Source organism: Microtus ochrogaster, unplaced genomic scaffold (genome assembly GCF_000317375.1).
Source record: "Microtus ochrogaster isolate Prairie Vole_2 unplaced genomic scaffold, MicOch1.0 UNK8, whole genome shotgun sequence".
Lineage (NCBI taxonomy): Eukaryota > Metazoa > Chordata > Mammalia > Rodentia > Cricetidae > Microtus > Microtus ochrogaster.
In genome coordinates this window covers 764831-775924 of record NW_004949106.1, presented here as the reverse complement: position 1 = coordinate 775924, position 11094 = coordinate 764831, and the positions used below count along the sequence as shown (strand labels likewise).

General features: G+C 47.9%; 1 protein-coding gene across 1 annotated transcript in view; it reads right to left on the bottom strand.

Annotated features, from left to right (window-relative positions):
* Als2 (ALS2, alsin Rho guanine nucleotide exchange factor) overlaps nucleotides 1-11094 on the bottom strand; it is a 50345-nt gene that overhangs the window by 2702 nt on the left and 36549 nt on the right. The window contains exons 17-29 of the mRNA XM_026788831.1: nucleotides 10893-10963; nucleotides 10546-10612; nucleotides 9789-9991; nucleotides 9608-9673; nucleotides 8532-8630; nucleotides 7900-8064; nucleotides 7180-7291; nucleotides 6834-6911; nucleotides 6020-6153; nucleotides 4358-4522; nucleotides 2286-2403; nucleotides 1523-1680; nucleotides 254-376 (exon numbers count right to left, since the gene is read on the bottom strand). Coding sequence (XP_026644632.1) covers nucleotides 254-376; nucleotides 1523-1680; nucleotides 2286-2403; nucleotides 4358-4522; nucleotides 6020-6153; nucleotides 6834-6911; nucleotides 7180-7291; nucleotides 7900-8064; nucleotides 8532-8630; nucleotides 9608-9673; nucleotides 9789-9991; nucleotides 10546-10612; nucleotides 10893-10963 — 1559 coding nt within the window. The remainder of the gene's footprint in view (nucleotides 1-253; nucleotides 377-1522; nucleotides 1681-2285; nucleotides 2404-4357; nucleotides 4523-6019; nucleotides 6154-6833; nucleotides 6912-7179; nucleotides 7292-7899; nucleotides 8065-8531; nucleotides 8631-9607; nucleotides 9674-9788; nucleotides 9992-10545; nucleotides 10613-10892; nucleotides 10964-11094) is intronic.

The window sequence follows — 11094 nt, the reverse complement described above, 5'->3', positions numbered from 1 at the left end:
GTGGAGCTGACTGTCTGTGACCAAGTGTCAATTCTATCGGATGTCTGGAAATCAAACTGAAAATCTCCTTCATTTCCATCTTGAGGCTGCTTTTGCAGGGTCACCTAACTCAGCAGCCTTCACGCCTGGCTCTGTGTGGCTGCTCCTTCCTGGACAGTGGCCAGGAACCTTAGAGGGGCCACTGAAGAAATGTGGAGCTGGGAGTCACGCAGCCCTCTCCCTAACCCTCCACCACCTCACCGAGCTCACTCACCCTGGCTCTGGGGACTCGGATCCGGAATCTGACTTCCCAGTGCAGAAGGACCTCCTTCCAGTGGGCAGAGGAGCAGACAGAGGGATTGTGCTGCCCTCTTCAGGAAGCTCAGGAAATAAGAACCTAAGCAGTAATTGAAAACAGACCAGAAAATCCTATGTCCAGAGCAGCTGAAAAAAGTAAATATCAATTTCTAGCAGCTGAGCTATCTAAGGGCCTATGAAGTCAAAATCCACCATTAACCAACTCTTTCAGCCCCAGACTCTCAAATGATGCTCCCTACAGAATGGGATGGAGTGGCTGTAAAGGGAACTGTACAGCGGGGTCCCCTTCCAGACCAGCCACACCCAAACACCCCTGTTCACAGAAAGATCCTTTATTAAGCAGGGAAGGAAAGTTAAAGTGGCTGCTTTCTGATTCTGGCTAAAGGGGGCACAGCAACACGCCCATGCAGTGATCCCGTCCAGACACCTGCTCCCTCCCCACCCACACAGTCCAAAGGTGCTTGGGGACACAAGGAAGCTTCTGGGGCAAATTCCTAAGTGACTCAATAGAGAACTCATGTGTTGGTTTAAAACCCACTTCCAAGCTCCAAGTTGCTGCTGCCCGAATCTGTCCTCTGGATGACAGTTACTGGTTCATCTACCGCTTCTCTTGGTTCCTGCTCAGGCGTCCAGAATCAGACAGCCCCTCCTCTAGCCCAGCTCATCACCCTTCCTTAGTGTTCCTTCGAGCGCTAATCTTGCTGGCACACCGCACGTGTTACCTACTCTTCCTCGCCCTGGCTCGGAAGCTGAACGAAACCGGGGCCGTTTTCACTTTTCAGTGTTATCTTGGTTAGAGACTGGAGCACCCGGTACAGACGGAGCTGCTGTGAGGGTCCCAACTTTACAGTCAGCTCTGTCTGTCCTGTGCTTAGGGTTTGGAGATACGATTTAGCATAGAAGTTCAATACGAATAACACTGCTCGATTTTACACCAAATCAGACTTGGAAAACCACACTTGTATTTGTTTTCACCTTCCGTGACATTTAGTGAGCGAGAATACTGAAGAGGCAGGAATATCAATGGCTAGGCTCGTCGTTTTAAATGTATGAGCACGAACACATCAGGAATGTGTTTCCATTATTTAAGTTACTGAAGAATCTGCGGCATTAAAACCATCTTCTCAGTGACTACTTCCTGTGATAAAGGGGAAACGGGCATCGCACAACGCTGGGTTAGCAGAACAGTCCGGAGTTTCAGAACACCAGTGCAGCGCTCTCTTACCTCACAAGCTGGAAGATGCGCTTGAGATAGGACTTGATCTCCTTCACAGCTTCCTGCAGTAACCGGCGGTTGGCCCCCACGCCCACGTACGTCATTCTGTACACGGCCACCAGGGTCTCCACGAGCCTGCCCAGTGGATGCAGAGGGGTGTCACAGGCCTGGGGCAGCAGGAGCAAGGGCGCTGATCAATAGGCAGCAAGGGCAACAGCAGCAGAAACCAGCCCACAATAAACCCGCCGCAACACCAGGAGTCAAACTGGGGTCAGGAAAAAGGAACTTTCTAACTACTGGGCCTGTCCGAACTGTAGGGAGAACCGTAGGGAGCTGCGATTTGAACACCCACTGCGGCTGTGGGACAGGCCTCACACTGTGGCTCTCCATCAGGGTAACGTTCCACATACATTTTGTGACCTGTTTTACTTTTGCTTTCTTTTTTACATATTCTAAAGTTTTTTTTTTCTTTAAACTATGTGTGTGCATCTGAGTACAGGAGCTCACAATCTTTTCAAAAAGTCAAAGATTTAGCAAACAAAACAGAGAAAGTAAAACCAAGACGAGGTTAACATTTGAATGATGAGTCTGTTTGTTTTGGAGGTGAAGTGGGGCATAAGAGGGCTTTTGTAGCTTAGGCTGGCTTCAGGTTAGCAGACGGTCTTGCAGGGTCCTCCAGCGTGCTGAGGTTTCAGGTGTGTGTGAACACACCCAGCTGATCTACAGTCTTTCATGATTAACTCACGGAAGCGAGGTCGTTTGACTTGTTTACCTTGATTAAATACTTTCTGATGTCGTCGTATTTCTCCACAGAGAAGGCGCCAACATGTTGAGGAATGTACTCCAGACTCTCTAGCGTCTGAGTCTGTGAACGGCTTAGGATTTCCGGACTGCGGAGAGAGGAGGAGAGCCCAGCATCTCGCATGAGAAAGCAAAACATCGCAGAGTCGCCAACTGAGGAGGAAGGGGAGCATCTGGCACAGACCCATCTTGCTGCCCTGAGCGTCCGCTGACCCGGCACAGACCCGATGCACTCAATGTGGCTGACCTGCTGTTACATAAGTCTACTCAAGACAGCATTTGACATTATTTCATTACTATAAGGAACCGTGAAAACTGTACACTGTCCAACTGAAGGCGCAGTGCCGGGCAATCCTTAACATGGACCTGAAATGACAGCTGGTGCCAGTCTTGCCAATGAGAAGGAAATAAGGGAAGAGCTAAAAATAACAAATGAAGGAGCAAAGAACGAGATGAAGATGGGCAAGAGAAGCAAGGCCTCTGCCCACAGCAAGGAGCATGGGTGACTGCAGGGCCCATTGGCGAAGGAGCCCATGCAACTCCAGTCTAGTTTACCTTCCTCACATATAAATACAGAGTATCATTGTCTGCTGAAGTCAAAACTTGAATTCTCTTTAATTGCGGATATTGGAAAGCAACTAAAAGATGCAAATGAAAATTAGTGCAAAACTAACTGTTGAAAGATCAAATGTGTGCGGTTATGTATGAAGATCAGAGCAACAAAGGAACAACGCTAACAACTACCGGCAAGCAAGACCGCTTCGGGAACGAGAGATTCCGTTTAAATGCTCAGCAGCGCCTGTGGGCGTTGGGAAAGGAGAAGAGAGGCGGATGGGGAAACCGAGAAGAGGAAGGGGAAAGGGGAAAGATGAACGAAAAGTTCATCTCTGATTTTCTTTCAGTGTTTGGGAAATGCTGGGCTGCAGGCTCCTGCTGAGACTGAGCACACTCATAGCCCGTGGTGCCCTGCGTGTGATCCACTCTCTTCTCAAGCCCTGCGTGTGATCCACTCTCTTCTCAAGCCCTGCGTGCGAGCCCCACTCTCTTCTCTAGCCCTGCTTCAAGATCTTTCTCTTTCACTATGAAAGTGATGCTTCTGAACGTGACTACCTCGGACTTCTCTTCCCAAGAATTTGCTCAATTTCTTAAATTTACAGGTTCATGTCTTTCCAAACTACAAGCCTTTCTCAGTCATTAATGCATCAAAAATGTTTTCCACCCGTATCATTATCATTTCTTCTTTCGTAGAATTCTGGGTTTTTGTTGGTTGGTTGTTTTTAACCTCAGTCCTCTGGGGGAGTACAAGAGTTGTCTCTCCTCTCTTCTAGAATTGGAATACACTGAAACCACCAGTTCTCAGGCTCTGCTCATCCCCATCCCAGCCAGGTTTCACCTGTGTTGCTAGGTGCAGCTGGTTCCTGCTGACCTACTCCCAAGTTCACTGTCTCTACCATTAGCACCTCAGTTCTGCTCCTGAGCCCATGCTGAGTTCTTTGGGTTACTGTACATTTCAAATCTAAAACTTGAATGTGGTCCTTATTCACCCATCCATCCACCCAGAGAGGGATTTTCTGTGTAGCCCTGGTTGTCCTGGAACTCACTCTGTGGACCAGGCTGGTCTCAAACTCAAGAGATCTGCCTGCCTCTGCCTCCTGAGTACTGGGATTAAACGCAAGCACCACCTCTGCCCTGCAAATCTGGTTCTTCTTTATGTCTTCTGCCCTGAGCTGGCAGGCCATACCACCCTTTCCCCAGAGAGCCTTCTATGATTCAGCCGTTATTGATAATGAACTCAGTTCCAAGTTCAAAATATAAAACACGCTTCCCTTCCTTCCAAATGGCATGCTTCTGCTAGGGACAGAGCAGACCAAGCTACGCACAATGCACCGAGTGGCAATACCGCCCCCTCCCACGGACTTTCAAACCATATTAGATGTTACATTTGCAGCTGGATACACAAACCTGACAGCTGCCTGGTTTCAAGTTTCTGGCTTAACACGCTCTGCCACGGGCTCTGCCACGGGCTGCTAGACGTCTGCTCACCTGTCCCTGTGCTGCCGGCGACTGGTGGTCAGGGCTACGGCAATGTTATCCCACGCCTTCCACACCTCCCCTTGGCCTGGGCTCTCACAGCCCAGCTGGCGCCAGCACTCATCGAACACGGCTCTCCACTTCTCATCCGCGGCCACCGCCAGGTTTCCCAGCTTCCTGCTAACGAAGCCACACCAGCCTTTGCTTCACCAGAGTTTGTGAAAAGTCATCCCCAAGGATAAAAATTATACACAATTCAAAATGCTTTGTGAGCCAAACTGCCAGTACACCAGAGGGAGTTCTATCTTAAAAACACTGGAGGAAGATTTAGAAGGGATTTACTTTAGTAAGTGTTTGTTTACCAGATACTAATGTACGTGGATTGTTACACACAACAGTATTGATCTGATGTCCACACTTCTACAGAACTGACTTTGGGAAATAGACTCTTGATAAAACAATGGTTTTCTATACTTCAAACATTTTATAAGAATTGTGAAATGTATTACATACGGGTTTCTAAAAATACAAATAAAACAAAATAAAGCAACAACAACAAAGTCAACATGGACAGAAAACGCAGTGAGTTCTCCTTGGAACAGAGAATCTGAAATGAAAGCACAATGTGCAAACATGGCCCAAGAACGGATCCTGTGAGAATTCTCAGTGCTGGTGAGGCCACTCCAGGGATAGACCTCTTGTGACCTCAGTTTCTTCCAAACATGACACTGTTCCCGGGGTGTTTTAGTGCTCCCCCCAGGCGCAGCACACAGAAGTGAGTGTGGTTGTTTGTTTACAAGACTCTATGTTCTTCCCACGTGCAGCTTGTCCTTGTGACCATACCCTTTAGTCGTGAAACTGTTCTGAATCCTCAGAGTATAAACCAGTGTTTCTCAGCCTTCCTAAGATGGTGACCCTTTAAAACAATTTCTCATGTTGTGGTGACCCCAACCATAAAATTGTTCCTACTGCTACTTCATGACTATAATTTGGCTACTGTTATGAGCTGTAATATGAATGTTTTTGGAGACAGAGGTTTTGATAAAGGGGTCAGGACGCAGGCTGAGAACCCCTGGTATAAACTGTCTGATATCTGAATAAAGTTGACTATTGCATGAGACTTTAGCCCGCCCCATTATCATTTATCCGTTCTCCCAGGTCCCCTGCCTCGACAGCGGTAAACACCAACAACTGTGTGCAGTGCACAGCTGTCAGCCTAGTCCTCAAGAGTCTGAGGCAGGGGGACTGAGTCCAGGGCCAGCCAGGGATACACAGTAAGGGGGTGCAAAAAAACAAAGAACCCAAAGCTTAAGATGCAATCAAGAGGGAAAAGACAAACCAAAACTGGAGAGAACAATTATACTTTGATTCTGCCTTTTCCTCACTGATACAGGTTGTACTGGAGTGTGTGTGCGTGTGCGCGTGTGTGCGTGCGTGCGTGTGTGTGTGTGTGTGTGTGTGTGTTTCCACACCTGCACCTCTGAACCATCTTTGCCTTCAGTCAGGACTACAGATGGAGCTATCTCTACTGGAGGCAGTGGGCAATTTATAGAAGCTACAGCTTGTTTAAAAGGGACAATTGTAAAACTTGAGTTTGCTTTAAAATATTAACCCACTTGGATGAAAGCAAGACAACTCAGAACACCCAGGAATTACCCCAGGGTGAGTACTCACAAGGCTTTGGGCTTGTCTTTATCACTCTCATACAGGCTAGGTTTGAAGTAGGTTCCGGTGATCTTTATCCCAGACCCCCACTCCCCATTAAAATAACCTTCAATGTAGTCTCCGTTTGGCATGGTCAGTGTTCCCTGGGTAAGTGAAAGAGAAGTGGGGTTAGAACATTACAAAATTAAGAGGAAAAATACTAAATACTCAACACTTTCCTTTTTAATTTGTTCTTTGCCAGTCTGATAAACAAAAGATGCATGTATATACATGCCCAGAGAGAAGGTTTGAAAACAACTCAGGGGTAAAAGGAAAAAAATCCACAGGAAAACGGGAAATCTTCTTAGTGGGGTGAAACGCACTGAATTCCACTCACAGGCTGCTGCTGAAGCCGTGTCAAAGCCATGGCTGCTGATGTCTGTCTCAGAAAACTCTAAAGCGCCTAGGTCCCTAGTCTGAAAACCTTATCTCGGAAAACTAGGATGGGGAACGAATTAACCCTAACACGAGAGGGATCAGAACAGACGTCGGAACAACAGGAAATCAAGCATTAAGGAAAAATACGTATGCACTACATCCAAGTGAAGCTGAGCATCATGGTACACTCCCCAACACGGGAGACGGAGGAGGAGGAGGAGGACCAGCAGCCAAGTTTATCCTTGACTCCTTAGGGAGTTTACAGCCAATGAGTTCCGACATTTAATGGGAAAAGGTACTGAGGCAATTAGATATTAATGCACAAGAAGAAGTTTAGTCTCTTTAAGAAATTTAAAGTCAAGAAGAAGGGAGAGTCCGTGAAGAAAGAACCAGGTTGCTTCCTGACCTTTCCACTGAGGGTCCAGTCGTCGGAAAATTCTCCTTCGTAGATAGTGTCATCTTCTGAAAGCAAAACTCCATTTCCCTGAGTGGAGAAGCACAAGTCACAACACGGACCGCAGAAGTCACGCCCCCAAAGCCTCCGGTCAGACACCCCAGATCAGGAAGCAGAAGCAGGCAGTTAAGTTATACAGTGACCCAGACCGGCCCAGGTTCCAGAGTGAGGCCTCACCTCAAAGCAGGCAAAACAAAACAAAACAAAAAAATAAAAACAGTAATGGAAAGACTTTAAACATCAGGGACATCGGAGATTCTAAAAGTCAATGTGAACCACACAGGCACATCCCACTCACCGCCATCTTATTCAGGTGGAAGTTGCCTTCGTAATACAACCCAAACTGGGTTACTACCACTCCATTTCCTTGGCACACATCATCTTGCCACATCCCCATGTACTTCTCTCCCCTGTACAGAAATAAGGAAGAAAGGTGACCATCAAATGAAAGAAGGGCAGAGTGGAGAGCTGTTCTTACAGGGATCTGAGCTACACCCCTGGGTCGAGCTGCTGCAGCTCTAGTCTGTGTAGTTCAAGCCACCTCTTCCACCTCTTCAGACAAGACAGTGTGATGCACCTCAGTCAGAGCAGTATTCACACAGGGATCTGATACTGTGTTCTACCCAACAGACTGAATACGCTCTATATACTTCCTTCATAACATTAAAATATCTCATTAAATCGGGTATGGTGGAGTGTACCGTAAACTCAGGAGGCAGAGGCAGGCAGATCTCTGAGAGATAAAGACTAGCCAGAGCCACACAGTGTGACCCTGTCTCAAAGTAAAATATGCAATTAAGAAAGAATAGCACACATTCAAACTATAATAGAATCAAACTTTAAATAATTTGTCACAAAAAGGTTTAACTTTCACCCACTTAAACTCAGAAGGTTCTTACTGATGTATTTTTAAAAAAAAAATGGCGGGAAGGAGTCTTGGCATACAATGGGGCTTACGTGGGAGGTTTACTGGAGGGAGAGAAGGGGCAGAAAAGGGGACAAAAGTGGAGCACTGTACCTGGTGATGTCATCAAAGACGCCATATCCTGCCTTCTTATCCATCACCCACTGGCCAATGAACATGCTAGGAGAAGAAGAAGTCAGTTTTCCACTGCGGAGGAGACCGTGGCCGTGGCGCATGTTATCCTGAAAGCAGCCTTCAAACACTTCACCGGAGGCGTAGCTGCGGCGGAAGGGGCAAAGAGATAGCATGTGCATTATAAACCGCAGGAAATACAAGGCTACGCTGTTCTGGGTGTCTATAATTATTCGTTTATATAAGCATAAAAAACAATCCAAAACCCTCAGTTTGAAGGACTAAGCCTCAATCATTAAAGGTGATGTAATTAATATTTTGCACTAACATGAAAAAATATGTGCTTAGTCCCTTATGGGAAATGAAATAATGAGCTAGGAAGAATGCAAGAAAATTCTGTTCAAATTAGAACCAAGTAAAAAATAAAGTTAGACTTATAGATGAGTCTTGTATAGAAAGTCATGGATTATTCAGTAGGTAAATGGAGACACACGCCACATTTAGTAATACTATCATCACGCCGTGGACGAGGGCATGCTTCTAGGAAGCCTCTGCACACAGCTTTGGTGAAAGGGCAACACCAGACCCACAGCCTTTCCCACACCCACCGTTACCTGTAGACCCCTTGGCCACACATTTTCCCTTCTTTCCAGTGGCCCACATAATGGTCTTCTTTGTTCAGGGCCTTGTTTGGGATTCTGTATTCACCATATCTGCCAAGGAGAAGGAAAAGCCTAAGAAGATGCAGAAGTGATGTGCTCACCTTTGGCATGTGATTACAAACAAGCATCTTAGCAAGGAGGACGGAGAAAATGGTACCTATAGGACAGGGGTGAGTGGGTCTTGGCTGAAGTCATGTCTACTAGCTAAGCCATCTGCAAAGGCTGGGGAGTGGAACCCAGGCCTGCTCCCTGGCCACCGTGAGACGCCTGACTCTAACGGTACTGGAAAGCGGGGCATCTGTGTCCTCTCCCGTCTCTGCCACTACTTTGCAGCCTGTCTCCCTGGGGACATCATGGCGCACACAGCTCATGCATCTCTCTAGTGAGGGTCCGAATCCTCCTTTCACATCCTAGATACCCACTGAAGGGCTTGGAACCACAAACCGTGACACTGTCACGCGTGTACGCTAGCCTCTCCACCTTAAGTGGACTAAGGAACGTGATGACAAACTTATCCAAAAGTGAGGTCAGCAGAGTATCATTTCCATAACACCCCTCCAAAGATTTCCCTTTTAACAGAGAAATGAATTTGAAACTACCTTACCAGGCTGGCCTCGAGCTCACAAAGATCCGCCTGCCTCTGCCTCCCGAGTGCTGGGATTAAAGGCATGTGCCACCACCGCCCGGCTAATCTGAAACTATTTAAAAGCTGGCGAGAGGGAGCAGCTCAGTGGTAGGGTGCTTGTCCAGCAATCCCAAGGTCCTGCAGTCCATCCTCAGCACAGCAAGAGGGGAGAAAGCTATTTCTGCAAAAGTACTGAAAATAACATTTCTCTATGTCCTGTGTGTGCCGGTGGCACTGCTGGATCAGCTGACTCACAAATTCTGCCCTAGCTCATCTTCTGCAGGAATCCAAAGCACCCTAACGCCTACACAGAAGTCCACCGCTTGCTGGAAAAGCAACTGCCAACAGTCAACAGCTTGAGACCAGATTTAAATTCATCTGCTACTTTACACAATTTCCTTACCCATCTTCCAGGCCATTCCTGAACATGCCAGAATATACCTTCCCATCCGGCCACTTCAAAACACCCCTGGACAGCATAAACAAAAGGAACAACCGTCAAGTCCTGGTTCGGATAAACAAGGTTGTCTCCACAATGTGACTGCCACCCCCCTTCCCCAGGAAAAGGACGGAGTGCTCTTCACCTGCCGTGAGGCTTCCCCGAAAGCCAGCGCCCGTCGTAAGTGGCATCCTTCAGGCGAGGATCCTTGTAGAAAGTGTACTTGGCGCTTCTTGAGATGGGTGGTTCCTGTCTCTGAACACTGCTGCCGCTTCCATAGGGTGGGAAATCGGATGTCCCCCTCAAAGCCTGATCCACGGCTTGGCTGATAGCCCGAAGCCACTTGGTCTAGAGGCAGAGAGTCCACGTCAGGAAGGACAGGGCAGTAATCCGTCAGGTACTACACTAAGTTTTCCTGGCTTTTCCTTCTGTGCCTTTTCTATCACCCATCACTTTTTCTCACTGAGTGATGTGAACCAGCTCTTAGAATTTATTGCCACTGGTTTCAAATTAAGTCACACTTTATAAAGCAAGAAGGGCTTCTGTGAGTTTCAGGCCAGCCTGGACTATTCAGTGAGTTCCAGGTCAACCTGCACCACACAGTAAGATGCTACCTAAACCCAAAATAAAACAAAAAACAAATAAAATGAATTACAAAGATCAGCCGGGCATCATGGCAAACTCCCATAGTCCCAGCACTTGAAAGGTTAAGGGAGAAAGAATTCTGTGAGTTCTAAGCTAGCCAGGGCTACACAGCAAGCCACTGTTTCAGGAAAACAGAACAAAAGGGCAAAAATCTAGTTTTGATCTAAGGGTTATTAACGAAGCAGCAACAACAACGTGTGTCTCTTGTTTACGAACATAAAAGGCCAAGCTGACAGGAAACGCCATGCAGAACTAACCTTTTCCTGGGGTGTGGAGGAGATGAGTGTGAACTGTTCTTCAGGTGTGGTTATCTTCAAGCCATTCCTAAAACACCCCCAAGGATGAACACCAGCAGCTGGAGCAACCTGCCACCCCGACAGCAGAACCCTCCCCACCCTCCCCATGAGCGCAGCTGCTCCTGCTCCAGACTGAGCTCCACACAGGGAGGAGATCCAGAAGGTCAGGGCTGTGTCACCACAGCGGGGCGGAGCAGTGAGGACGCCCGCCTGCGGCTCCCCGCGACCTTCACCAGTTTCCTATGCCCCCCACCCCCCCACTCTTCCCTGACCATCCCACTTAGGGAAAGAAGAGGAGACACACGTACACGCTACCAGCTTCTTCGGAAAGTGGCTCTGCCCACAGTGTGGCCAAAGGGAACACGTGATGCGTGGAGAACTGGACAGGAGAACACAGGACACATCTGTGAGGGGCCCACGGCAACCTCGGGCCTCTGCTAGGTCCCTTCCTGTCACCAGGTCAGGTGGGCCCACCCCATGGCACAAATCCCCTGAGAGGGCTGAGAGCAG